Consider the following 25,882-nt stretch of genomic DNA (forward strand, 5'->3'; position numbering starts at 1 on the left):
ATCATTAATATTATCTATGGTCAATTCTGGCTGGCCTACACGTACACGTACCAATGAGTGCAAGTCGTATAAAGATACAAAATATGTTTTCTTTTTTGATAGCTCCTAATTCCCCACTACCACTTAACATTACCGATGTTGAGGTCTCTGAGACAGCTGTTGATATTTATCTGTGGCCTGTTGAACAAGAAAATGGCCCCATAAGGTAATTAAATAAAGAGTGTGACTTACACTTATAGGAGAGGAGGTTCGTTTACGAAGTAAGGCACATGATAGTAATTTGTGAAAGTGTAGTGTGACTTGACTCTTGACTTAACTCTGATGATGACTTCCGCGCAGGTTGTTGAAACGTCAGTCACCACCACCGACAACAGTCCTTCTGAGGACCACACTCACCCGGACGATCACACTACACTTTGACATGTTGCCTCCGGGTTCAAACCACTTACTGCATGATAGTAATTGTAATAAAACGCATATCTAGAGTCTCAGGAGATTTGAATGGCTTTCATAGTATCGGTTTCATAGTTTTTAATTGCCTCCTCCAACAAGGGCGATGAGATGTCTTGAGTCAACGCTCTATAACTGTGGTAACTTTCTGCAAGGTCACAGAGCGAGAGATAACCTCTAGAGGTGTCAACTTTGTCTCCTATGTGAACCTAATTTTAGATTCATTAAATCAAAAATAGGATGAATGTTAGATGTAAATGCATTTCGTTGTTTACCTTTCAGTGCTTACCAGGTCATTGTTCTGAAAGTCGTGAATGGTGTTGAAGAGCTTCCAGGCGATTATGGTTCGCAACTGAAAGCTGCCAGTGATGCAAAGAAAGACAACTTGAACTTTTATATTGCTGCTGAGATAGAAAATCTACCAGCGATTGAAAAACCTTGGAAATTTACTGTTGGGGACGGTGAAAAAACTGCAAATTATGAAAATGAAATACTTGAAAGCGGAGAGAATTACATTGTGTATGAAAGAGCTTTAACTAAAACCAAGGATGTAAGTATACTAGTTATTTTAATTGGTTTTACTCGCTATTGGCATCTCGACTATCTGACCCTTAACCTATAGAGAAAGCAGTCGTAGGTTAATAACTTGTGCAACTGGAACTACTGATTTTGTTTTAGGGGAAATCATGAAGAAATCGGATCTTGTAATGTAAGAAGTTATGAATATACCACGAGACGGTCGTATTGGTTGTATCTTAAGGAGCCGTGATGTTTTAAATTCTTGTGTATTTTTATAGGGGATTTTAGAAGGGAAAGTCAGCAAAGTTGCAAAAATAACAATCAGTCCAGGTATTGTGTATAAATTATACGTTTGTTTTTCTGGAAAGGTGTTCTTAAGCACGATTCTGTCCATTACAGTTCATTGTCTTTTCAATCCTGTAAGAGCAGCATCATGAATGAGATGACCCCTACCAAGAGCCCGTAGATAGGCCTCTTGGATACTACAGAAGTAACCACTTTAGAAAGATATCCAAAGTGGTGATATCTTTTACTTGGAAAGTGGCCACTTAAGGATTATTTTGATGGTGACTTCAGAACGCGTGTTCATTTTACAACTTGTCAAAGTGGTGATGGTTCAAGGGGCCATTCAGGCTGCTTGAAAATCCATTATCCTATGGTCATTTCAACTGTCAATTAAACCCTTGAAATAACCATTCATGACATCCCATGGAAGCTACTTTACCGAACTCGTCGGACTCGTTAAAGTGGTCTCATCTTTTTTCGCAAGTTAATTACTTCTAACCACCTTCAAAGATTTCATAAGGAAAAAAGGTCCTATGTCCCTTTCTCCTTCAATCTCTTCTTCTGTCTTATTGTGTTCTTTTATCATTCCTTCCTTTCTTTATTTTCATTTTCTGGCGGTTAGATAAGCAGGGAGGAGAGGGAGGGAAGTGATCTATGCAGAATCTTTTTTCGGTGTGGGAGTTCTCATTTTTATTTTTCAGCGAACGAAAAAACTACGAGACTGAATCAGGGAGGAAAAATACAGAGATTTATCAAACAACACGATTTAATCATCCAGGTCAGCTGCAGTGTAGTTACTTGGAAATTACTGACTCTCAGAGATTACTTAATTGATTTTTTACTTTGTTTTTCTGCTTTCAGTAAACCTCATTTGTCACGGTCAGAAATATTCACTAAAGGTTTTCTCTCATTTGATAGCTATGTATACTTCCACCTAATGAAAGTCTGATTTCACAACTCTTGGAGGCCTTGCAGTGTTACGAAGCAGTATGTTTTTTCGTTTTGTCCTCATTGATTTAAATACATTATGAACAATAGGGGTCCCAAGACTGGGTTCTCTTTGTAAGATACGCTTTGAACCAATTCACTGAAGACCTACTTAGGCCGAGGTCTGACAATTTCGTTAGTAGTAATTCGTGGTCAAGGGTATCAAAAGCCTTAGATCGATTCAGAAATGCCAGGCCTGTAAGTTTTCTTTTATCAGTATTGTGCAGAATAGTGTTCGTAATATCGATTAGGCTAGTAGCAGTAGAATGTAGTGGACGGAAGCCGGATTGGTAAGAAGATAGGAGCTTGTGTTTTAGTAGGAAATTCTACACCATCTCATGAACTGCCTTTTCTTTTACCTTTGCAAAGACTGGCAGAACTGAGATTGGGCGATAATATTGGAAGTATCAGATTTTGAACCGGACTTGAACACTGGAGTTACGATGGCATGCTGCCAGCTTGCAGGAAGGGACCTCTCTTTTATCGATCTATTTATAATTATTGCTAGGAGTTTGGCAAGTGCGATGGCACCATCCTTAAGAAGCCGTGCTTGGATATTTTGTAATCCAGTAGATTTGTTGCTTTTCAGTTTCTCAAGCTCTTCAGCTACAAAGGATTCGCTAACTTGGGAAAGTTTGAAGTTGTACGAGGATCGATTTGCAGGCGGTCTGGGGCCGATAATACCCAAGTCATACGCAGCCTCAGTTTTGCAATTGCGGTAGAAAATTACTTAGCAAAGCTCTGCGAGATCTTCTTAGGTTCTTGGATAACACCGCTGTGAGACTGAAGTGATGTAGTGGTTGACATCTTAGGTTTGGTAGCAATGACGGATTTCAACGTTTTCCACGATTTGGACGAGTCCTTATTTTCTTCAATCAAATTGGAAAAATAATCTTGTTCAGCATTTCTTATGAGGCGTGTTGTTGTATTTCGCAGCTCTGTATTTAACCCATTCTTCAGTAGTCTTTTACTTCAGCGCCCGTTTATGATGGAAATCGCGTTTTCGCATCAATTCCCTTATCTCACTCGTTAGCCATGGTAGACTTTCAGCACGCACTCTCTTTGTGGAAAGAGGTGCGTGTTTTTCAGCTGTTGCATTATAAGTGTTTCAGCAAAAGCATTTCATGCTTCGTCAACAGTCAGACTGGCGTCAACTTTCTCCCAGGAGGCCTCATGCAAATCAGCTACAAATTTTTCACTTGAGGGCTTCGTAGTTTTTTCGCTCGCCGTGTCAAAACTATCAGCAAATGATCGCTAATCGAGCACTGTAGCACACCCGACTTGATGATTTTTTCAGCATCGTTTGTTAATGCTTGGTCAATTGTTGTAGAAGAGTGTTTGGAAATGTGCGTCGGTTCCTTGATGAGTTGATCGAATTGGTACATATTAAATAGTTGCATGAGTTCTTTGGAGATTTTTGGTAGTCTTTTAGGAAGCATGTCACAATTAAAGTTCCCGAGTAAAAGTGTCTCGATTCCTCTAAAAGTGTCTCGATTCGCTCAACAACAAATGTTGTAGAGCGTTTTCAAGGATTGATATTTCCAGTATTTTTAGGTTTACCTTTTGTTTTATTAAGTCTCGCCTTTTCGCCCCTACGTGCTATTTTGACGAATCTATAGTTTTGATCATTTATTTTTAGTGTGTGCTTGAACTTGGCTCAGTTCTCACCGTGTTAGAGATTTTAATCCCTTGTTATGGTTGAGGATAACTAGTTTGCTAGGTGGTCATTTTTGGGTTGGTAAAACTGACCTTGAGTCTTACACTGAACATTCTGTTTTGGAAGTTCCCACGGTTAGCTAACCCAAACATGTCTGTGATTTTTGTATTTAATACTGGGGCACTCCTTGCTGAAAGTAGTAGAAATAAGCAGTGAAACAAGAGAGAGAAAATTAACTGTAGTAGAAGCAGCAGTATAGGAGAATAAAGAAGAAAATTACAGAGTCTCAGTACCTCTTGTTAATTCGCCAAGCGAGTGGCAACAACCCCCACAACAAATTTGGTGGAGGACACGTTTTCAACAAAACCGGAGGAGCACCCGTTATCTACAAGTTGGTAAAGTACGCTTTTGGAATTCCTACAATTGTGAGTGGAACTTCGCTTTTATCAGCATGCTTTTCCGTTGCAAGCTAATTTGACTTTCTAAATCTGAGTGATAGTCGAGTTCTTTTATAATGATCTAGCTAGCGTAGAATGTAACAGTTTATTTAGTGTATAGGTCAGTTAGCTTCTGATTTGATTATCGCTGTTATCGGTCAATTTCAAAGTTAGCATTTTCCCTTTGTTAGTAGCCCTTTTTTTCGGTTGCGTTGTTTCCTTTTTTTTGTTGGGAAATTTGGCTCATGTGGTATCTCTTAAATATTCATCCTGATTACTAGACAGCGAGCGCGAGCCCTTGCTGAAGAAGCTGTTCGCCAGGAAAACTGGTTCGAATGAGTGGCCAGCCCCTCCTCCACCCGTTCAGCAATCGAGAGTACCATTCTTTCGTTCACTTTTTAAATCAGCTAATAGATCGGCGAGGGCTGATGCACAATCAAAGGCGTTTTGTGGAATCCCTACATCTAGTGAATGTTCTCTAGTTTCTTCTTGTACCGGTAGCCAAAGTTCTGATTCAGAAGAAGATCTTATTTATGAGAGCGGCAAGACCAGAGAAAATCTTTCCGATCGTGAAAATGTAAGCAAAGATTCTCTCGAAGCTCCTAATGACTCGGTTGTTGATAGTCGATGTAATTCTTTAGACTCAAATCAATTGTCTCTCGCACCAGCCTATGCAGAAATGGAAGACCAAGCTAGTCAGTTATGCCAAGCAGTCGAACGAATGCAAGCTTCAGTTAATTCACAAAATAGAAGTGGCGGTGTAAAATCGTCAGTTATTTTTCCAATTTTTAGAGGCGACGAATCCGAAGACGCTCATGAATTTGTTAGGAATTATAAGAGGGCCGGTAGACTAAATGGTTGGGACGACGATAGTTTAGCATTAGGACTTCCTCTCTATTTAAAGGCCTACGCTAGCGCTTGGTTTAAAACTTTGCCAAGGGCCGACGAGATGTCTTTCGAAGAATTGTCTGAGAAATTAGTCACGCATTTTGCCTCCGGTGCTAGTGAGTGGCGCGTAAGACAGGCGCTAGGCCAACGACGACAACTGGAGAAAGAATCGGTTGCAGATTATGCCTATAGCCTTCGAACACATTGTGCCAGAATTAATTTGCCCAATTCTGAATGGACACACTACTTTGTCCAGGGACTCATTCCCGAGATTCGCGAGTACGTTGTTTTGCAACAACCTGAAAATTTGGAATCGGCAGAAAACTTCGCTAAGCTAAAAGAGTCAGTATTGCAAGGGTCGAGTAAACGCGCAGACTTTAACCCATAAGGAAGTATCAGCGCAAATTTTGGAAGAACTCTCAAAAGCAATCAACCCTAAGGATAAGTCGATTAGTGCTGTGGGTCCAGCTTCAGATCAAAACCCTCACATGAGCAGATCTGAGATGAAGCAAATTATTAGAGACGAATTTCGCGAATTAATGGGAAGCAATATCAATAATAGACCCAGTGGTTATAATCAGCCCTCAAACCAGAATTTTCTGCCAAGGAGTTCCAGGTCTCGTTTTGGCGATGCTGTTTGCTATAATTGTGGTCGAAAAGGACATACTTATTATTTTTGTCGTTCAAAACCTGATCCTGGCAATTTTCGTCGTGGTAGTGGTAGACAAAATTTTTATCAAAATAGGGGTCAAAACACTTCTGACTGGCAGTCTAAGCTGAAGGGAAACTGAAAAGTGCCCCTGTCTCGTTAGAAAATAAACCCGTGATGGGGGCGTCAAATACTGTACAAAAACCTTTAATGAAACTTGTAGACCGAAATTTATCGGTAGGATCGTACAATGCTGATAAACTTGCTTTCAGTAAAGCCAAGCCTGCCGATATTTCAGTAGATGAGAGAGTTGATTTAGCGCGACATATTATTGTCAAAGATAATTGTCAAACCTCGCCAAAACATTCATCTAGTCACCCTCCGCAGACTGGTAGACAAAAACAAGGCGCTTGTTTGGAGAGTAGTATCGTCATTATTTTGTCCATTATTTTAGCGATCGTTATTAAGGTACTTGAATTGTTTGAAATAGTCATAACAAGTACTGTGGAAGTACTTAAACAACCTCCGGTGTCTAGCAAGGGACACGCGACTTTAGTTTCAGGCGCTAGTACGCCGAATTTTTCTGCTTTGTCTGTTCAGGATAAAACTCCTGAGTGTTTATGTAAGGTCTCAAAAGAAGAGCCTCCAAGTTTTAAAAGTGTTGTTCTCGAAGAAAACAGCCTAGTTTTTGAACAAGCAGATGTTTTTAATGATGATGTGTTAAGTAGTGACGATATTGTTATTTCGGAGGTCATTTCGAACAACGCTAAGCAAAATAAGGTGCCCGATAGCGACAAAACTTTTTGTACTGACTACTCGCCTTTGGCTAGCAGCAATTTAGAGAATAGTGAACAGGGGTCAACAAGTTTATCCGTCTCGATGACTTTAAATAACTTTAGCAGCAGAGCTGAAGCGAATTCTTTTATACAGCCCGTTAGTAATTATGTAGAGGACAAAGTTAATGACATTTCTATTTCTTTTACGTCTGGAAGTGCTCTTCTACCTGTTAGCATAAAGGGTCATAATTTTCAATGTTTAATAGATTCCGGAGCTGCTGTCACAGCAGTAAGCGCTAATGTGTGGCGAAAACACTTATGTCACGCTTACCCAGAACTTGGTGTGCCTGATTCAGAAAGTGTGATAACAGTCAATGGTTCTCGTTTGACTACTGTAGGAAAGACTTTGATGGAATTTGTTATTGATTCTCGTATATTTACCTTCGAAGTATTTGTGATAGAGGACCTGTCTTTTGATGTTATATTGGGTAGAGATTTTCTTCAACGATTTTGTTTCAAACTTGATTTTAAGGATGGATTAGTTAGTTTTCCCTCTGAGCCCAGTCCTTTTCCTTTTGAGGGTGTGCGCGTAGATGACGACGATGATCTAATTGACAAAGCCTTCATTTCTTCTGTCCATGCCTCTCATACCTTTGTGATTCCACTTCAGTCAGAAATTTTGATTTCTGGGGAACTTGAAGACTCGTCAAATAAGTATGGTATCGATGGCATGATTGTTCCAAAGCCTGATTTATCTCACCGTTATTCGATTTTTGGAGCGTCCGAGCTTGTTAGTGTTGTAGAGGATGGTACAATCCCTATTAGGTTGGTGAATCCTTCTTTTAAACCAGTAAAAATTTACCGAAGGACTCGTCTAGCTAATGTTGAGGAGGTAGATCGTTACATGGCTACTTTCAAGTTGAACGCAAACGAAAAGCTACGCGAAAGTCATTGTTCTCTTAGTAGTGTCGACGAACCAAAAGAATGTGATTATTCTCAATTGCCTGATTTGTCTGATTGTATTCTGTCAGCTGATGACAAAATTAAATTTCGTGATTTCTTTAGTAAATACCGTGATGTGTTCGCTTTTTCTGATGCCGAATTAGGTAGAACGTCGTTGGTACAGCACGTGATCGATACGAGTGACGCTACACCAATTAAACAAATGCCCTATCGTACTTGGCCTGAAGGTAAAAAAGAGATCGATAGACAAGTGAAGGATATGCTAGAACGTGGAATTGTTCAAGAGTCAGTTAGTGCTTGGTCTTCGCCTGTTGTTCTAGTCAAGAAAAAAGATGGTTCTATGAGATTTTGCGTTGAATATCGTAAATTGAACAAAGTTACCTAAAAATATAGTTTTCCTTTGCCTCTGATTTCCGATACTTTGGATTCTTTAAGTGGAACAAATGTTTTTAGCACAATTGACACGAAATCAGGTTATTGGTAAAAGTGTCTCGAGATTTTTGGTAGTCTTTTAGGAAGCATGTCACAATTAAAGGCCCCGAGTAAAAGTGTCTCGATTCCTTCACTGGCTGATTGTTCCAGAATGTTGTCTAAACTAACTTTAAACCCGTCAACTCTTTGGAAGCCGTCGCGATCTCTTCAAGACACCGATGTGTTAAAAATTAACATGACTCCGATGCATATAGCAAAGTAAATATAATAACTTAACTCAAAGATTATATTCTTAGCTGTTCATATGAGTCCAGAGTTTCAGTCTGTTTTGCCGTTTTCTCCATTCTGCGGTCTCCTTAAGTTTGACATCTGCACCGTCGCTTTATGGAGGATACTTATCTTTAATAATAATAGTAATGATGGTATTTATATAGCGCCATATACACACTCACTGCTCTATGGCGCTTCACAATTCTACAGTAAGTTATAAATAATGTTTCTTAAAGAGAAAAGTCTTTAATTTACATTTAAAAAGAGTGATCGATCCGCTATTCCTTATGTCAAGGGGTAGGGCATTCCAGAGCTTTGGTGCTGTAACTGAAAATGACCTGTCCCCATAGGTCTTTTGATTGGATCTAGGATCGTCAGAAGACCCTGTCGACCAAAGATTTTAAAAATGATACGACTTTCCACTGGCAGCCAGTGCAGTTCCCTGAGAATTGGTGTAGCACGTGCATACTTCGGCTTGCACGAAACGAGGCGGGCAGCACAATTTTGAACTGTTTGCAGTCGCTGAATCAGACATTTAGGAAGGCCGTGCAAAAGTGCGTTGCCGTTGTCCAATCTGCAGGTGATGAAAGTATGCACAAAAGCTGCTGTGGAATCTTCGGACAGATATTTTTGGATTTTAGCAATTCGTCTAATGTGGTAATAACAAGACTTAGAAATAGAGTTAACATGTTCCTCTAGAGATAAACTATCATCTATAAAACCCAAATTTCTAGCTGAGGCTGACGACTTTACAACCTGTCCACTAATAAAGATAGAGGGCGGTACTTACAAACTGCACTGTAAAAACACTGCGAAAACAGTCGTTCGCAAATATTAACGAAATAAAAAAAGTCTTGCGGTGGCTGGGCCAGTAAACTATTTTTTTCGACCATGAATACATACAAGAGTTTCTACAAGTTCGTCAAGATGTAACTGGGTGAAAAAAGCTCTCGATAACATTCCATTTACAGCATTTACAAGGAGTTCTACACAACACTCGAACTCACCTTTCCCACCATGTCTGACGCCATGTTGAAATGGTTCCGATCCATCATCACGTGTTCGCATAATCCAATCAAAAATGGACTTCTGATTTGAACAATGATCCGCGCCTTTTCAAAACGAATACGGCTATCGGGTTCAATATTCAAATAATCAATCCTCTGTTCATGAGATTAGCCAAACGGTAAAATGAAGCACTTTGAAAACTCGAGAATATCATATCCAAGTTGGGATCAGTATATTTGCATTGTTCTTTACGTTTTTTGAGGTGCCACGATTTCTAAAACAAAAACGATTTAGTTTTTGTTAATGGTCACGCATACACAACATGGCGTGATTTTAGGTATACCGTTGACGATTTTCAACAAATTCTTAAAAATCCCATATTCATTTCTCCAAAGTAAACTTTACATATTTTGAAAGATCGTTAACTAGGGTATTTTGCTTCTTAATCTTACGAAATCCTAAACAAAGGCACAGGCTCAAAACTATCGTTATTTTTCGCCTACCGTTTTACGAAGCACGGGAGAGCCGTAACTTCTTTACTTCTGTCGATTACTCAGATAAATCTAATGTTTATGTAATCGTAGTGTTTAGACCATGGTAAGTTATACAACAAATTGGAACTATGACGGCCTTTTCTAGCGAAGCAGTTTTGACAAGTAAGTTAAGTGAATCATGACTAATTTGCACCCTGTTTACACGTGTTTGGGATCGCCAAATTGTGCCTAAGTTGAAAACGGCTTCCATCGTTTTTCTCAGGTATTAACACATATTTCAAGGAAAAGACTGCATGCCATTCATATACTTACTAAAGGCTACCTATATGCAAAAGACGATTGAATTTGATTTTTTTTCAGCTTTGCCGAAGATTTGCGATTTGTTTGATTCTTGCACGGACCTACTCTTAATTTCTCAAGAAGTTGGTTAGAAACATTGTTTAAATATGTCATGATATCTCTCCATAGTCACCGTTTAGTGACACTGAAATTATGAAATTGGACCCTAATGGCTCCCTTCTTGCTTGAAAAGCAAATGTAAGAGATGAAATTGTACTTGAATCACTGCATGATATACTTGAATTGAATTGGTATAGATCCCCCTCTAGGCCTGGTAAATACAGTGTCGAAAACTGAACCTTCTCCAAATTATTTTTTAAAGCTGTGAGATTGCTGTCATCTACATGTAGATGAGAGTATATGTACAATTTAATGTAACTATTATCAAAGACCATATTTCCATGTATTGCAAGCCAAATGCCTATCATTACATATGAATGAAAATGAGTAGCTTAGCCGTCAGTCATCGGCTTCTCGAAAAGGGGAAAAGTATATATCACTTAAGTTTTAGGGAAGGAGGCTTCTTTTACTGGTGGTGACCATGTATAAAGAGCTCAAGTACTACCCTTTCTTCATCTTCATTGTACTCATACATTTTTTCCAGGCTTAAGAAAGAACTGATTATAGCAACTTTTAACCCTGAAACTCCTAGGAGGACTACCATCTAATTTCTGTTTACAATATCACCCCTACATCCAACTCAAGAATAAAGGAAATTTATCACAAGCTGAAGAAGCTCTTAATTTTTGAACGAATTCTTCCTTTTTGTACCTCAGAGGATGTATGGAAAACAGTTCACAGAACTGGTATACTGATTTTAGGGTGGGGATATCGTTATTCTGGAAGTTCTTATAAATGAAAAGATGGTCATATCTGCATGATGTTTGCCATTCATTCCCTTTTACTGCTGCTGAGGCCATTATTGCACAACACCAGGTACTTAACGACGCCGGTAACCTTTGAGGACTTATGCTCAATCTTGCGTCGTTTAGCTCAGCCGACTTCACAGAAAACTTTTCTTCAGTAGCACAGCCAACATGAACTTTGCTCAAGTTGGCCTTCCAAACTCAAGGCTGTGCTCTAAGGAAAACTGGATTGAGCCCAGTGCTCTGAAACTGTGAATTCCAGGGTGCTCAGCATAGGCTTTGTATGAAAAAAATAAAATTCCTGAGTCGCCCAAGAGCAAAAGTAAGTTTCTCACCTTTGACTCTGTGCTCTGTCAACACTCGCTCTGTCAGTGGCAATGACTAAGACTTTGGTCACTGACAAAGACTCTGTGGCAAGATTTAAGATCTTTCCACTTGGTTAAAAACTGAATAATCTACTGTGCGGCTTCCTGGAAGGGCGGCTATTTCAGTAAAATTTAAGAAGCAGTGATAAGACAACATGTGGACAACCCTGATGGCCCGGTTGCCGCTGCCCTTTTGGACACCCTTGAATCCATGAAACTCAAACAACGTGAGACTCGTCCAACATGCGGACACAACCATACATTCAAAGTGGTCATTACACATCAGCCTGACACAATCATATTATGAGAATCCGAAGTTAGCTGCCTCCTCTCCAATTACGCCCCTATTTTTCTGGAGGATCACTACCTTGGTGTCGTCGTTGGAGCTTGTGTGTCTTGGTAACCCTTAGAGCTATGCCAGCGGGAGATTCTTTTCCTGGTAGGGCCACCCAAGCTGGACAGGTCGAAGGGTAGAGACCAGACAAAAAGTGATCCCTAGCCCTCCAGGTTGGGGTTGGGTTTAGGGTTAACAACCCTGTCCTGTAAAAAAGATCCTGTTTCGGAAACAGCAGCAAAAGAAACTTCCACAACCATGTAGGATGGGCTCCCATGTGTATCAACAGATACCAGGATGATTGGCAGTGGGAAAAACTGCAAGGAAGCCACTGACAGGATGGTGGAGGTTCTTCCTGCCAAGCTCAGGGCTAGAATAGGTTTTTGGAACATTAGGACAATTTAAGTGGGGATGTCCCAAGAATACCTGGCATTGCACTGTGGAGAGTGAGCTGAAGAACCTCAACCTTTCTTGGCACTCAGTCCAGAGACTGGCTCAAGACAGACAGGAGTGGGGAGATTTTTTTGCTGCCCTACATGCCAGGCGGCATAATAGGCAAGATACATAGAAATCCTTCGAGGCCTTGTATTTCCAGCAGGTACGGATTAAAGTGCAGGTTTGATGAAGTGAATCGTTCTTGATTTGCACTGCTATCGTCCACCTAGTGCTTCCACGAAATTTATCAAAGTATTTTACATGTGTGAAAAACGTAACTGAAGTGAGGGCAAGTCTGGGTAATTGGTTACTGACTCTGCAGCTCAATTGAGACTGAGACTCAGTTTGCTGGATCTAATGAAGTATTTGCTTATAATAATGTAACAGAGAGTGAAGTTTATTCTTTCGTTAGAGGCCTATCTTTCAACAAAGATCCTGGGTGCGACAAGGTATCTACCCGAATCATGAAGGACAGCTACACAATAACAGTCTCAGTAATGACAGGGAAAATAAATGATTCTTTCCAGCAAAGTATCTTTCCTGACGGATCAAAATTGGCTGAACCTGTTCCGATACACGAGGAAGGCGACCCAGAGATACTAGCTAACTAAAGACCAATCTCCCTGCTGCCTATATGTCTTGTATAAGGTAATCGAGACTTCACAGAGACAATTTTCTGACTCTTTAAAAAGAAATGACAAATTGTCAATCCATCAAAGTAGCAATAAGAAACACAACTCGACAAAAAGTGCCTTCCTTTTATGTCACTGATTAACGTCTGAAAGCAATTGACGAAAAAACTGTGTTTCTGTCAGTATAACCGGATATGCCGAAAGCGTTTGATAGCTTGAACCACAATTGTCTCTTGAATAGATTGCGTAAATGTGGTCTGGTGCAGTCTGCAGTTTCCTGGTTTCCTAACTGTCTTTCAATTTAGAAAGCAAAGGATTTGCAACAAAGATTCTCTCAGAATTACTCTCTAAAGAACGTGGAATAACCCAGGGTTGAACTCTGGCCCAATTTTATTTACTATCTATTTTAATGATCTCATTAATGACTTACTGATAGTAGACCAAAAATGTACGTTGATGATTACCAACCATATTTTAAGTTTTTGTGACAGATTGACCGATGGTGTAATGCAATTTCAATGAAGAACAATGATTTAACGCCCGTTCACAAATGGTGCTCCAAAAATTCCTCCCTAATCAACCCTGACAAGACTGAGCTAGTAGTTTTGGGCTTACCTTAACTTATCAATCAGTTACCAGCTGTATCTCTTACAGTACTTGATAAAACTATCACACCAGTTCTACAGTAGGAAAGGATCTTGGGTTTACCTACACTCTGTAGGTCAGTGTTTTCGCTGTATTATGCATATAACTAAGAGAGAGTCGAGTAAATCGAATGAAGCACCTCGAGGATAGGAAGCCGCTTTTTTGCTTATTGATACCTAGGGTCGTAAAAAAGGTTGTGCTTATTCATCATGGTAAATTAGAATAATGCTGTAGGGAGTTATTGACGTTTTCACGATCCAGGATGGTAAAGGTGTCGTCAATGTCGCGTTCCCAGATCCTAGGCTTCTGGGATGATGAGATTATTGCTTGTTCTTCAAAACTCTCCCTGTTGAGGTTAGCACCAACAGCAGAAACCGGATTCCCCATAGCTGAACCCTCTTGTTTGTAAATCGATCCATTATAATACATCGGTAAGACGAAATAGAGGAGCACGATCGAGACATCTGACTAGCCCATGCCCATACCTCCGCCGTTTCAGAGTTAAGTTTATTGATTGTGATCCTCACTGATGAACTCGCGAGGTCATGGAGGTTATTCACTTAAGACTTCACCCTAACAACATCAACATAAAAATTCCGGAAGCGTGGATGCCCACGATTAAAAAAAAAAAACACAAGAACAGGAGAGCCGTACTGACAACTCACCACCATTGAGGATCGAAATGCACCAATCACAGCCATGGAGTACCAGCCAATCACAGCGGAGCATCCTACTCTTTAAGAAGATCCGAGACCTGTCGGATTTATCGCCTGATGAAGACTATCAGTAGGCAGTCAAAACGTCGCAATCCACAACAAAAGAGACTATATCATGAGGCAAACGATTATACTTTATTATTGACAGCTTAGTCTTTTGCAAGTTAATTTATTGTTCCTCTGTATGTGAGAACGCAACTAAATCAAACATATATAAGCTGCAATAAGTGCAGAATTTCACTGCAAGAATTGTCCTAGGGTGAAGGAAATGTTATCACATTTCCGAGAGTCCTATATCTCTTAGATGGCTGATTGTCTGCAAAAAGATTTCATTTAATGATCTTTCGTAGTTTTTAAATGTGAAATGGCTTAGTACCAGGTTATCTATGTAATTATTTTACTAAGGGATCAGCGAATTATAGTAGAAACACAAGAAGATCTGAGAATTTGAGCACTCCTCGCTGCCCGTTGTCAACACGGCAATGTAGCTTTTATTTTCGTGGTGCCAAACGATGGAATAGCGTTTTGAAAGCTCTTTAGAGCATTAGGGATATCAAGAGCTTTAAGGGAAGATTATTTAACAATAAATTAATAGACATCACTGACTTTCTGTTTTTATTTTGATGTTAAATTATGACTGTAAATACTGTTGAGTAAATTGTGTCTGAAAAGCCCTGGTAAGGTAGGCCCAAAAAAGTATGTGTATGCGTATCAGCCTCAAGTTGCATAAGTACAGGAAACTAAAGGCAGTCAATGTTGCAGCGCTTAATTGTAAAGATGACTTATTAATCTCTCACAAATATGTAAGTCTTATTCTACACTCGACAATCACTCTTTTACCCTGGCTGCCCCAAAAGTTTTGAACTCACTTTCGACATATATCAAAAAAAGCCACTACTGTTGCACAATTTTAAATGCTTGCGTAAAACCTCTTATATAATTGCTTTTTACATAGTTATCTAGTCTTAACTCCCATGAATCTGTAATTTTAAGGGATTTACTTTTTTATTGTATTTCACACACAATTATTATGTCATGTCTCGTGCGCTATATCATAAGTTTATAAACTATTATTATCCTTGCACTTTTCGCAATTTGCAAAAAAAATGGAAACTGAGAAAATGAGGGATGACCAAATGTGACTATTTTTTCCTTTTTTTTAACGTTCTGATTGGAATTGATGACAGGAGCTCTATAGTAAAGCATGTTGTTTATGGATTGTTGACTAGGTATCTGCGATTCCTGCCACAAACTCACCAGGCAGGGGTGTGTATGAGAAGAGAGGTGTTTGTGGTGAAGCAAAAGCCAAGTGAGTTTGAAATGTGATGTTTAATGATTACTGTGATCTTCCACTTTAATGCGCATTCTAAGATATTCTGCTGATCTTTGAACAAGGATTGTAAACCTAATACATCTGAACTCGCGTCATGTTGATATTTTATACTATGTTGTTTGGATAAGTGGCTAAATTGGTGCAAACTAATGTGAACCTAGAATCTAATAGCACTGTTTACACAGTCATCAGACACACCAAACCACCCATGAAAACTTGTAAACTGCATCCTCTACAATTAGTTGTCTCTATTTCACAAGGAAAACTTACACTTATTCATATAGAAAGGGAATAGCTGATAGAAAGAGCTGAATTTGAAGTTATTGTGGGTACTGTAAACTTCATTTCGAACTTTTTAGAAAATCTTTATCATTAGATCAATGAAGTGAAATTCAAGCTTATGGTTTTGAAATTATTGGGTAAAAGTAGCCACTAAGTTGAAGTGATATTTGATTTACAGATCCTATAACGTAATTTCATTAATCGTATCATTTATTTTGAATTTTTTTTTATGTATCTACGGTTCCTGCCTATCTACGATTGTATCTACGATTCCATGTTAGGACTTTATTTTTAATTTATCTTGCAGTTTGTGAAGTGGAAGCCATTGGTGTGGCCTTTGATGGTAAAATTCCAGACGACAGCTTCTCTGCCTCGACGTATTACAATCATGCATATAGACCCTCTTATGGTCGCCTTAAAGGAGGTAATCGGGGATGAGGACCCAAGGCTAGGAATAGAAATGGTGACTACCTACAAATTGATCTGCAGTATGAGTATATTGTATGTGCTGTAGCTACTCAAGGAGCTCGAGATACGGCTGAGTGGACAAAAAGCTACAAGATTTAGTTATCATTAACTGGTACCACTTTCCTCACCTACAAAAAAGACACTAACGACAAGGTTAGTTCATTTGGAGGTAACATGTAATTCATGTTAAAATAAAATAAAAATTAAAATACAAATAAAAAAACCGAACTAGCACATACCTGGAGCACTGATTCAATATTTTGAGTATAGGGGATGGACAAAGTGAAGTTCCGTCTTTGTCAAGACTCAGTCTCACAAATTGTCTTTCAAGTGAACCACAAACTGTCTCTGAAACAGGCATTGTTTCTTACAGCAAAAACACAAATCTGTGTATATGCATGCACATACAGTTATATGTAACTACAGTTCACAATCAGCATCCTGCATGTATTTTTTGATAGTCTAAGACATCTGGACTTATGATCCATAACTTGTACACAGGTTACCACAGTGTCTGGGAAGTACCTGTTTTCTCACAAATCCTTCACATTCAGCTTTCAGCTACCCACACAGTTCTACCAAATAATACCGTACTTTGTTATTTCGAAGTTCTTCTTTTATCCGATTTTCGCCTTGCAAGTTTTCCACCAGAAATGATATTTCAGCTTCTTACGAACTGGCACTTTTTTGGTTGTTTTCTAATAAAACATTTAAACAATATTTTCTCAATCACATTTCTACTGAGTAAATAATTATACAAGGAGTAACTGATTCTTTATTAGAGTAGTCAATTTTGCAGTAGATTACTTGAGACAATTTGATGCTATAATTTACATTAATATTACAGTTTGGGCCATTAACCACAGGTTTTTCCTGGGAACACAGGTAGAAATAGTATCATCAAAAACAGTCTACAGGACTTTTCAGGTGCAAAGTATATCCGCTTTCAACCGGTATCATATAACGCTTGGAAGGTTCTCAGGGTGGAAGTTTATGGAATACTTCTAAGTAAAGGTATTTAAGTGCGTTATCTCTATTTGTTGAACACGTTAATTTTCGAAAAGAAATCGTGCATTATGAAATCCAACATTTGGGGTTCATGGGTAGTGGTGATCTCGCAAAATTCAAGTGCTATTATTTTAATAGCACTTGTAATAGAGTTTGTCAACAATTTTCCACGTTTTCCATCTGAAACGCTCTCCTAAAGTTGATTTCAATGTGCATCGAATTATTGTTTTGAAACTCAAGAAAAAAGAATGGGCAGATTCTGCAGCCAAAGGAAAGTGCCCGAGACTGCAGTAAAATGTATTAGCATTGTGGATTCTAGGACCTGATAAGTTCCCATGGCAACAAATTTGTTCAGCTTCAGTTCTGAACAGCATCACATTCACTTATGATCCCTCACACTGCCGGTTAATTAGTGTCTACTTCCTATTTAGTTTATAAGTGAATTTACCATGGTGATTAATTACATTTTCCTTTCTAAAATTTACATCTATCATTATCCACAAATTTAAGCATGCATCTCTTGTTGTTTATTTCAGTTCCATCAAAACCTCCCACTGCCCTCAAGTTGACGGCAAGGTTCTCTGCCAGCATTAATGCTTCCTGGCAGTTACCACCAGTAATTGCCAGACATGGAACCATTGCAGGGTTTAGACTGTTTTACTCAAAGAAAGGTTCTAGAGAGCAAGCAGTTAAAAACGGAACAACATTAAGTATGCTTGTCAGTGGGCTTGATAAGTTCACAGAATATGAATTTCAAGTGTTGGCCTACACGCCTGGTGGTGATGGACCAAAAAGTTCTGTAAAAGTGGAGAGAACAATGGAGGATGGTATGTGACAGTCCAGAGATAATGAAAAAATCTGTGAACCATACACTGAATGCAAATATGGCGTCCAATTTGAATTGCCATTGTTCCGGACTGACTAGCCTCGTCTTCACGTGGAAATACATATATCTTATGAACCAAGCGCGAGGGCCGTACTGGGACAATATTGGCCCGAGGTCTTGACAGTGCGGACCGAGCGTAGCGAGGTCCGTACAAAAAAGACCGAGGGCCGATTTTCTTCCAGTACGGTCCCGAGCAAGCTTGGTTAATAAGAGATTTATTATACGACTGAAGGTCAAAGAGACACAAGTGCGGTATCATTCGGGACCATTCGGGACAGTGCTCGGTCCAATACTGAGAGAATATTGACCGGCAATAGAGCATTTTGATTGGTTGATTTTAGTTATTGGCTCTCTGACTACCCGAGTCGTGTAATAAAAAAGGATTATTACATGTGTGAGAGGCTAGTCAGTCCAGAACAATGGCAACTCAAATTGGACGCCATATTTGCATTCGGTGTATATTTTGTGAATTTGCATCTTCATTACAGGTTTCCTAAAAATTACAAGAGGGTCCCCTATACTTTTTATGTGAGGTGTGATTGAGTGATTGTGTGATTGTGAATGTGATTTGATTTTTTTTTTAATTAAACAACAAAATAGTTAGGATCAATTGATTACTGGCAAGTTAAGGTATGATAGAAGTTTTTCAGATATCTTTACAGCTAAATAAACTAATTAAAAATGCTACTGCTCAATTGCAGTTCCTTCACGACCTCCATCTAACTTTACTGTCATTGGAACCTCTTCTACCAGTGTTACAGCATCATGGCAATTACCACCAGCAGACTCCAGAAATGGAAAAATTAAAGGATTCAAACTGTTTTACAAAAGGAAAGAATTGTCACGGGCAGGAACCCTCTTTCATATCAACAAAGAATCGACTTTGAAAAAAAGTGTCACTGGTCTTGATGAGTACACAGAATATGAATTTCGAGTGTTGACCTTCACTTCTGTTGGTGATGGAGTAAACAGCTCTGTGGTTGTTACGAGAACAAAAGAAGATGGTTAGAACAATTTTCTGTTTAATCTTCTTAAATTTTCTTGACTTTATAGTAAAGGATCAGTTACACATAGACTTCTCATACAGTTTTCTGAAGTGAAATAAAAAATGAAACTATACAATCATGCATTTATGGAAATGACCATTATTTAACATGCCAATACAGTCATGCGTCATGAGTGGTAAAGTAATTATTTCAAGAGAACTAACACTAATGTAGGCATTTTGAGTGGACTTAAATTTCTTACTTTTTCCTCATGAAATTATGCATGCTAGTCAATTTTAGCAACTGATTCTGTTTTCCTTCCTTGTGGATTTAGACCTTAATGGTGCATCCTTTGCTGCCTTGCAAATTTATAGTAATTTTTGGATATGGTTCTGCTGTTTAATGTTTTCTTTTTTCAGTCTGTTCCTGAGTGGCATTTAAAAAGAAACGTACAAAAACGCGCAAACATAAAACAGAACATCTGATTTTATCAATTATTTTTCCTCAATGGAAGAAACATCGTACCAAAAAAAAGTTAAAATATAATGAGACTATTAATGTTTACCTCAAAACCACTTTCGAATAGGGCATATTTTCAACATAGATTGCTTGCCTAACAACAATCTTAGCATACAACAATCTTAGCAACAATCTTAGCATCCTCACTGCCTGAGAACTCGTCAATTAATCTCAGACAATGCAGAAAGTTGAGATTAAATTGATTTTCTGGAAAGTCACGAAAGCACAACAAAACAAAAAGGCGGATAGGTTAGGGGAAAGTAATGACGTTTTAATTTAAAATTTGAAGAGGAGTACTCAACATAGAAACACCCAACAAAGCAAATCAACAGGCTAAACAACTGGACGAATACGGCTCCCCAAAATTGATATGACAAAACTATTGAAACGCATGGACTTGGAAGCCGAGAAAAATTTTTTTTTTAGCAGTTCGAACTAAAGATGGGGAGATTATAAGACTTATGAGCTGCTATTAAGCACTTATCTGATTAATAACGATAAGAAGATGAAGATCGTAATAACTCTGTTTATCGTTACGATGATTATCAGATCTTTTTTAATCATACGTCACTTCTCAATTACAGTTCCTACACAGCCTCCTATTGGCCTCACTGTGACTGCAACCACTTCTACAAGTATAACAGCATCGTGGCAGTTACCACCAGAAGACTCCAGAAATGGAATCATTAGAGGATTTAAATTGTTCTACAAAAAGAAAGGCTCTTCAGGGCCACAACGCATGCAGCGTATTGACAATGAGGCAACTCGCACTAAAGAGGTCATTGGGCTTGAAAAGTTCACGGAATATGAATTTCAGATATTGGCATTCACTTCTGTTGGCGATGGATCAAAAAGTACAGCTGTTTTCATTAAGACAAAGGAGGCTGGTAAGAAATAGGATTCTAGCGAATTCCTATCACCATGAAATTCAGAAAACCATGAATATTATGAATCTCTTCAAATTGTTATTCGGCCATAAAGAACAGATCAAACAGTCTTGACGAAACTTATTTTATTTGTTTTTTCGCCTAATCTGTGATGTTATAGATCTTAATATGATCAACATTTAAAGTGCACATTTACAATTTACTACGCTACGTTCAGTGCCAAAAGATTGGAGAAAGCAGGGGTTGCTGGGGTAGAGGGTGAGTCAGCTCTTCCTTCTGAGGATCCATTCGAAGGAAATGACTGTGTCCCTCAGCTGTTAGCGTAAATAGATGGTGTCATGTACTCATGTATAGCTCTGCTTAGTTGCAAAGGAACATGTTGAACTGTTTCCAATTTCGTTTTGAAATTTAAATCCTGCGAAATATGCCTGTTCTATTTTCGCGAAACTCATTTGTGGTCAAAATAAGTGACAATAAGGTAGCTGGCACAAATGTTCAATTTCATGAAGTCTCTATAAGTATACCAGCTACGTGTGGTGGTGGCACTGTCGAAAGTGATAAGGAAGGGATAGAAGGTCCAAATTTAAATGAAATTTGCCCATTTTATGGCAATCAGATATGTAAAGTTTTTAAATGTTATCAACCAGCCAGTAAATCTCTTATCCTGCAGTTGTGGGTGGTGCGTTGCCATATGAGAAGTTTCAATAAGAAAACAGGAAAGATTTTTAAAGTAGTTGAATAGAAAACAGTAAGTGCGCCAAAATCATGACTGCAAACTTTGCTATTGTCTATTGGAAATCTGTTATTACCTGTACCAGCGTTATTTAGTGTAACATGGATCTTTATCAAGCATGTATATAAGGTTATTTATCTATAACTCAGACATCTTTATGTCTGAATGTGCTACTCGGTCAAGGAAGTATCGATATCTTTTTCATGAAACCTTTGAAATTTATGGCTGCAGGTTAGCTTCACCATCTACAAAGTCTAGTTGTTAGGAAAAATGACTCTCAGCTTGATTCGTTAATTTCACGTGCTAATTAAAACATGATTACTCAATTGCAGCTCCTTCACGATCTCCATCCCAGTTCACTGTCACGGTGGAATCTTCGACCAGTATTTCAGCTTCGTGGAAGTCACCACCAGAAAGATACAGACATGGAATCATCAGAGGATATAAACTGTTCTATAAAAAGAAAGACTCAGGTTTTGCAACCTCCTTCACTATTGACAATGGAAAAACATAAAAAATAGTTACTAACCTTGATGAATACACAGAATATGAATTTCAGGTGTTGGCCTTCACTTCTGCCGGTGATGGACTAAATAGTTCGGTTAAAGTCGAGAGAACAATGGAAGATGGTGAGAATGCTTTAACGAACATTTGTATAAATTTTATCATCAGTTGCTTGCATAGAGTGATGTTACTGATTGATTTAGAGTGATAGCTTTCAAATTTGAACTCCATGCCCCTTACTTAAGCTTGCCTCTTCAATTAGATTTTTCCTTGCAATTAATAAGATATTCTCCTTTGTCATGGGTTGTGAATAATCGGCTACTTTTAGTTTGCTTTCATGACTTGAGTTGTTCGGTTTCTCAGATGAACCTGTATGTAATTTAATTTTTGTATTATCCTTATTTAAAGGCCAGTTCCTAATTACTTTATCGCTACATATGTTATGGTTTTGCATCATACTGCAATACTGTACGTTTGAGACTAATTGCTAATGATAACAGATGATAATTTTCTGTATTATATTTTTATTGCTATTGGTGACGGAGTAAACAGCTCTGTGGTTGTTAAGAGAACAAAAGAAGATAGTTGGAACACCTTCCTGTTTAATCTTCTTAAATTTTCTTGACTGATAATATTATCTACTGCTCTAGTCCAACTATTGAGCACTTTGATAGTCGATAAGGAACATTCCAACGTAATAACTGGTTATATATATATATAATTATACTTCAAGATTTAGGTTACTTGACCTTTAACTGCAACTCTGAGTTTCATGCCTCTTGCGAAGCAATCGTCAGGCAACTGTTGCTGGCAGTTGCCTGACGATTGCTTCGCAAGAGGCATGAAACTCAAAGTTGCAGTAAAAGTTCAAGTAACCTAAATCTTGAAGTATAATTATCCATAGCACTAGCCCTGCTATTGAGCACTTTTTAGTAGATGATGATCTCATTCTGCTATTTTGGTTATATATATAGGTAGCGCCCAGCAATGGTTTATTCCAGGCGATGGTTTATTCCAGAGCTTGGCCCAGTGTCTGCACTGCACTGACGAGACCCACGTAGGTCGAAACAGTGTGCACCCTGTCTGCAGTTATAGATATATATATATATATATACCAATATGAAAGAAGGAAATTATTACTAGTTACTCGAGTTTCACGCTCTAGGCGATCATCAGACTGAGAGTTGTCTACGAGAAGTAAACGGTTATGAATGTTTAAAATTCAAGAATGGTTGAATTTTAAACATTCATAATCAGCTTCTTCTGATTGGATGCTGTGAAAAACTTGTTTTCGTGGCGGTATTTCGTTACAAGTTCAGATTTCTTATTGAAGAGACAGGCATTTTGAGCGGTCAAGATGCAAAGTTTTTCAGCCAAACATAGGTTACAGCGAGATGGTTTGTCTTTGTACGCGCTTGCCCTTTTGAGAGTTCAATTTTAATGCGCTATATAAGAACTTATTATTAAATCCCGCTCAGAGCAAATTTTCTTTTCTAACCTTTATTCTAGTTAAGTATAATTATTTGGGGTGTACAGGGTCAGGGTTTCCCTCGTACAGAATTTTTTAAATTGAAATTAGCCTCTATCCGTAATTGGATCCTCCTTTGTCATCCGCTAAGTTGACTTCGGTCGTGTATCTTCAATAGATCCTTAGTTGGGTTTCATATGGGGTTATAGGCTTCCCTTACCCTGTCACCTTGAAAATTAAGTTTCCCGGGAGACCACGTCTCCGATCACGTAAATCACATCTTCGATTGCCGTGTTGCCAGCATGGTTGTCCTGATAGTGTAGTGGTCATCACACCTGGCTAGTAACAGGGGGACGTGGGTTCAAATCCCGCTCAGGGCAAATTTTCTTTTCAAACATTTATTCTATTTAAGTATGATTATTTGGGGTGTACAGGGTCAGGGTTTCCCTCGTATACAGAATTTATATATATATATATATATATATATATATATATATATAAGCGCAGAAATGTAATGGTCAAGAGGCCAACTCCAATGTAGCTTTGTTGGTTTATTAGCTCGACGTTTCGACCGTCTCGTTCTTCCTCAGGATGTAATTAGTATGCTCCTGAGGAAGACCGAGACGGTCGAAACGTCGAGCTAATAAACCAACAAAGCTACATTAGAGTTGACCTCTTGACCATTACATTTCTGCTCTTATTTACGTTATTTCAAGAGCCCACGATCGCTTCAGTGATCCTCCAGGCAGCGCGTTTGAGACTGATCAGCATTGTTTGTGGGACCCCTTACAAGCTTCTACTTATATATATATATATATGACTACCAGTGGTAACTGAAAATGAAGACTTCAGGCTGCTATTTAAGTGCTCGATGGTAAGACCAGAGCGGTGAATAAAGATGAGTTTCTGGAGTCGGACTAGTTGAAAAACATTTAATTGCTACTCGAAGTTTCATGCTTCTAAACGTCGGAGCTCCGACGAACGGCTAACGCTCGAAACGTCAGCTTTTGTAATCATTACGGTGGCTAATTTACCATTTCAACTTTGTTGATATATCCAAATTACTTCGTTACTCCCACCGACGCAGCCCCAAACAGTTTCTTTTGAAACTATCAGCCTTTATTCATAATATTCACCGAACCTGAGGCGAATAAATGTTTTAGTATAATTTCAGAGTTGAACAACACAGAAATTTCTAAAAAAACAGAACACTTTAGTAACATTTATTAACATTTTATTTCAACATTTTATATAAACCGCGTGGAGCGGTTTATATAGCGTCATATAAGGAGCCGCTCGACCAATCAGATTGCTGGAAACTCTTTGCTCAGCTCTGAAATTATACTAAATATATATATAGATTATATATATAACTAACGGCAGACAGTACTGTTTAGGCCTTCTGGGCCTCATCAGTGCAGTGCTGATGCTAGGAAGGTGGGAGAGCCGAGACGGTCACCCCAACCTTTGTGGTATCGTCTAAGCCATGCCAGAGTGTTCAAACTAGAGTAAACTAGCGAGCATATAAATATATATATGAGTTGTTATTTAAATTCATTCTGCTTAATACAGGCTGATCAGAAGATGACTTGCATGATATTCGCGGGTAATGTTTGTCTTCCTTGCCCAAAAGAAAAGGAAGATAATATGCAATGATTTGAGGACATTTGAATTAAAAATGCTAACATTGATATCATTGATGTTAGGGAATAAAAATAAAATACATTTTACTTGAGAGATTATTCTTACTTTTGTTGGGGTGGTTCCGCTTTATGTGATCGTTTAATACAGAGACCTTTGGGACTCACTCAAGGGTGTCCACGACCGCTTAACAGAGGTAACCAAACACTAGAAATGAAACTTATAGTACTGATGGGAAAATGTTGTGACTTTAACAAATGATCTGCTAATACAGCGTGACTGCTTAATATGGCGCTACTTACGCCACCCTGCAACATGCTTGGGATAAGTAGTCATTAACATATATAACAATATTGGTTTTCTGTATTATTCTTCTATTAATAATCACATTATCTTTATTCTTCCAGCCCCCAGTGCACCTACGTCTTTGTCTTATGTAGGTATGCCACCCAGCAGTTTGCATGGTCCAAGAATAATCTTGTCCTGGAGTAACCCTACCGAGCCAAATGAAGTCATCAGAAGTTATAATTTGTTTTACCGTCACGATGGAGGTGCACCAGTAAAGATTTCTGGAATAGACAAAAATGCATTCAGTCACACCGTTGATGTGTTGGGAGGAGTAACTTATCAGTTTCATGTCAGAGCTGTGACTATTAAACCCGGTCCAAATCAGACGATAACTATAACTACCAAGGAATATGGTGTGTTCCTTAAATTTACCGTTATGTGAATTGCAGTGCACTCAGACACATTTACATGTATTGCAACATCTAGTGACCTCATCTTGGTGATCCTTCATCTTTGAAAATAATTAGATTTTTAATTTATTTTCTGTTTGTATGATTTGATATGCTCACAATGAAAATAAGTATCTTGCATTACTAGAAAACTCTTTAAGTGAGTTTAATCCGTTAAAACTTTCTTCCTACAAGGTACAGGTTTAAATGTTGCATAGCATGAACTACCGATCAATTCTACTTTAATAACAGGTACATTAAGGCATACTAACCCGTTTTTCTT

The 25,882-nt window shown here is 38.5% G+C and overlaps 2 protein-coding genes across 5 annotated transcripts in view; both read left to right on the forward strand.

Moving 5' to 3' along the window:
- LOC111343721 (protein sidekick-2-like) overlaps positions 1-4,431 on the forward strand; it is a 28,417-nt gene extending 23,986 nt beyond the window's left edge. The window contains exons 19-24 of one of the 2 annotated variants that reach the window (XM_088737378.1): positions 103-205; positions 733-1,000; positions 1,248-1,299; positions 1,956-2,032; positions 2,173-2,241; positions 2,831-4,431. In XM_088737378.1, the coding sequence (XP_088593504.1) occupies positions 103-205; positions 733-1,000; positions 1,248-1,299; positions 1,956-2,032; positions 2,173-2,241; positions 2,831-3,022 (761 nt within the window). In that variant the 3' untranslated portion in view covers positions 3,023-4,431. Of the gene's footprint in view, positions 1-102; positions 206-732; positions 1,001-1,247; positions 1,300-1,955; positions 2,033-2,172; positions 2,242-2,610 lie in introns of both variants that reach the window. The other variant, XM_088737379.1, reaches the window with a different exon arrangement.
- A 1,604-nt stretch (positions 4,432-6,035) lies between these two features.
- LOC111343720 (receptor-type tyrosine-protein phosphatase F) lies at positions 6,036-25,404 on the forward strand. Of its 3 annotated transcripts, XM_088737434.1 has the most exons (8): positions 7,998-15,456; positions 16,070-16,383; positions 17,097-17,244; positions 17,775-18,065; positions 18,826-19,128; positions 20,214-20,516; positions 21,582-21,878; positions 25,270-25,404. In XM_088737434.1, the coding sequence occupies exons 4-7, from the start codon at positions 17,951-17,953 to the stop codon at positions 21,761-21,763; spliced, it is 903 nt and encodes a 300-aa protein (XP_088593560.1). In that variant the 5' UTR covers positions 7,998-15,456; positions 16,070-16,383; positions 17,097-17,244; positions 17,775-17,950; the 3' UTR covers positions 21,764-21,878; positions 25,270-25,404. The 3 variants fall into 3 exon arrangements, with proteins under 3 accessions (XP_088593558.1, XP_088593559.1, XP_088593560.1); XM_088737432.1 differs by lacking the exons at positions 18,826-19,128; positions 21,582-21,878; positions 25,270-25,404 and having other exon boundaries at positions 6,036-15,456; positions 20,214-20,348; XM_088737433.1 differs by lacking the exons at positions 20,214-20,516; positions 21,582-21,878; positions 25,270-25,404 and having other exon boundaries at positions 6,036-15,456; positions 18,878-18,993.
- Positions 25,405-25,882: the final 478 nt, after the last annotated feature.

Source organism: Stylophora pistillata, chromosome 11, assembly GCF_964205215.1.
Source record: "Stylophora pistillata chromosome 11, jaStyPist1.2, whole genome shotgun sequence".
Classification (NCBI taxonomy): Eukaryota; Metazoa; Cnidaria; class Anthozoa; order Scleractinia; family Pocilloporidae; genus Stylophora; species Stylophora pistillata.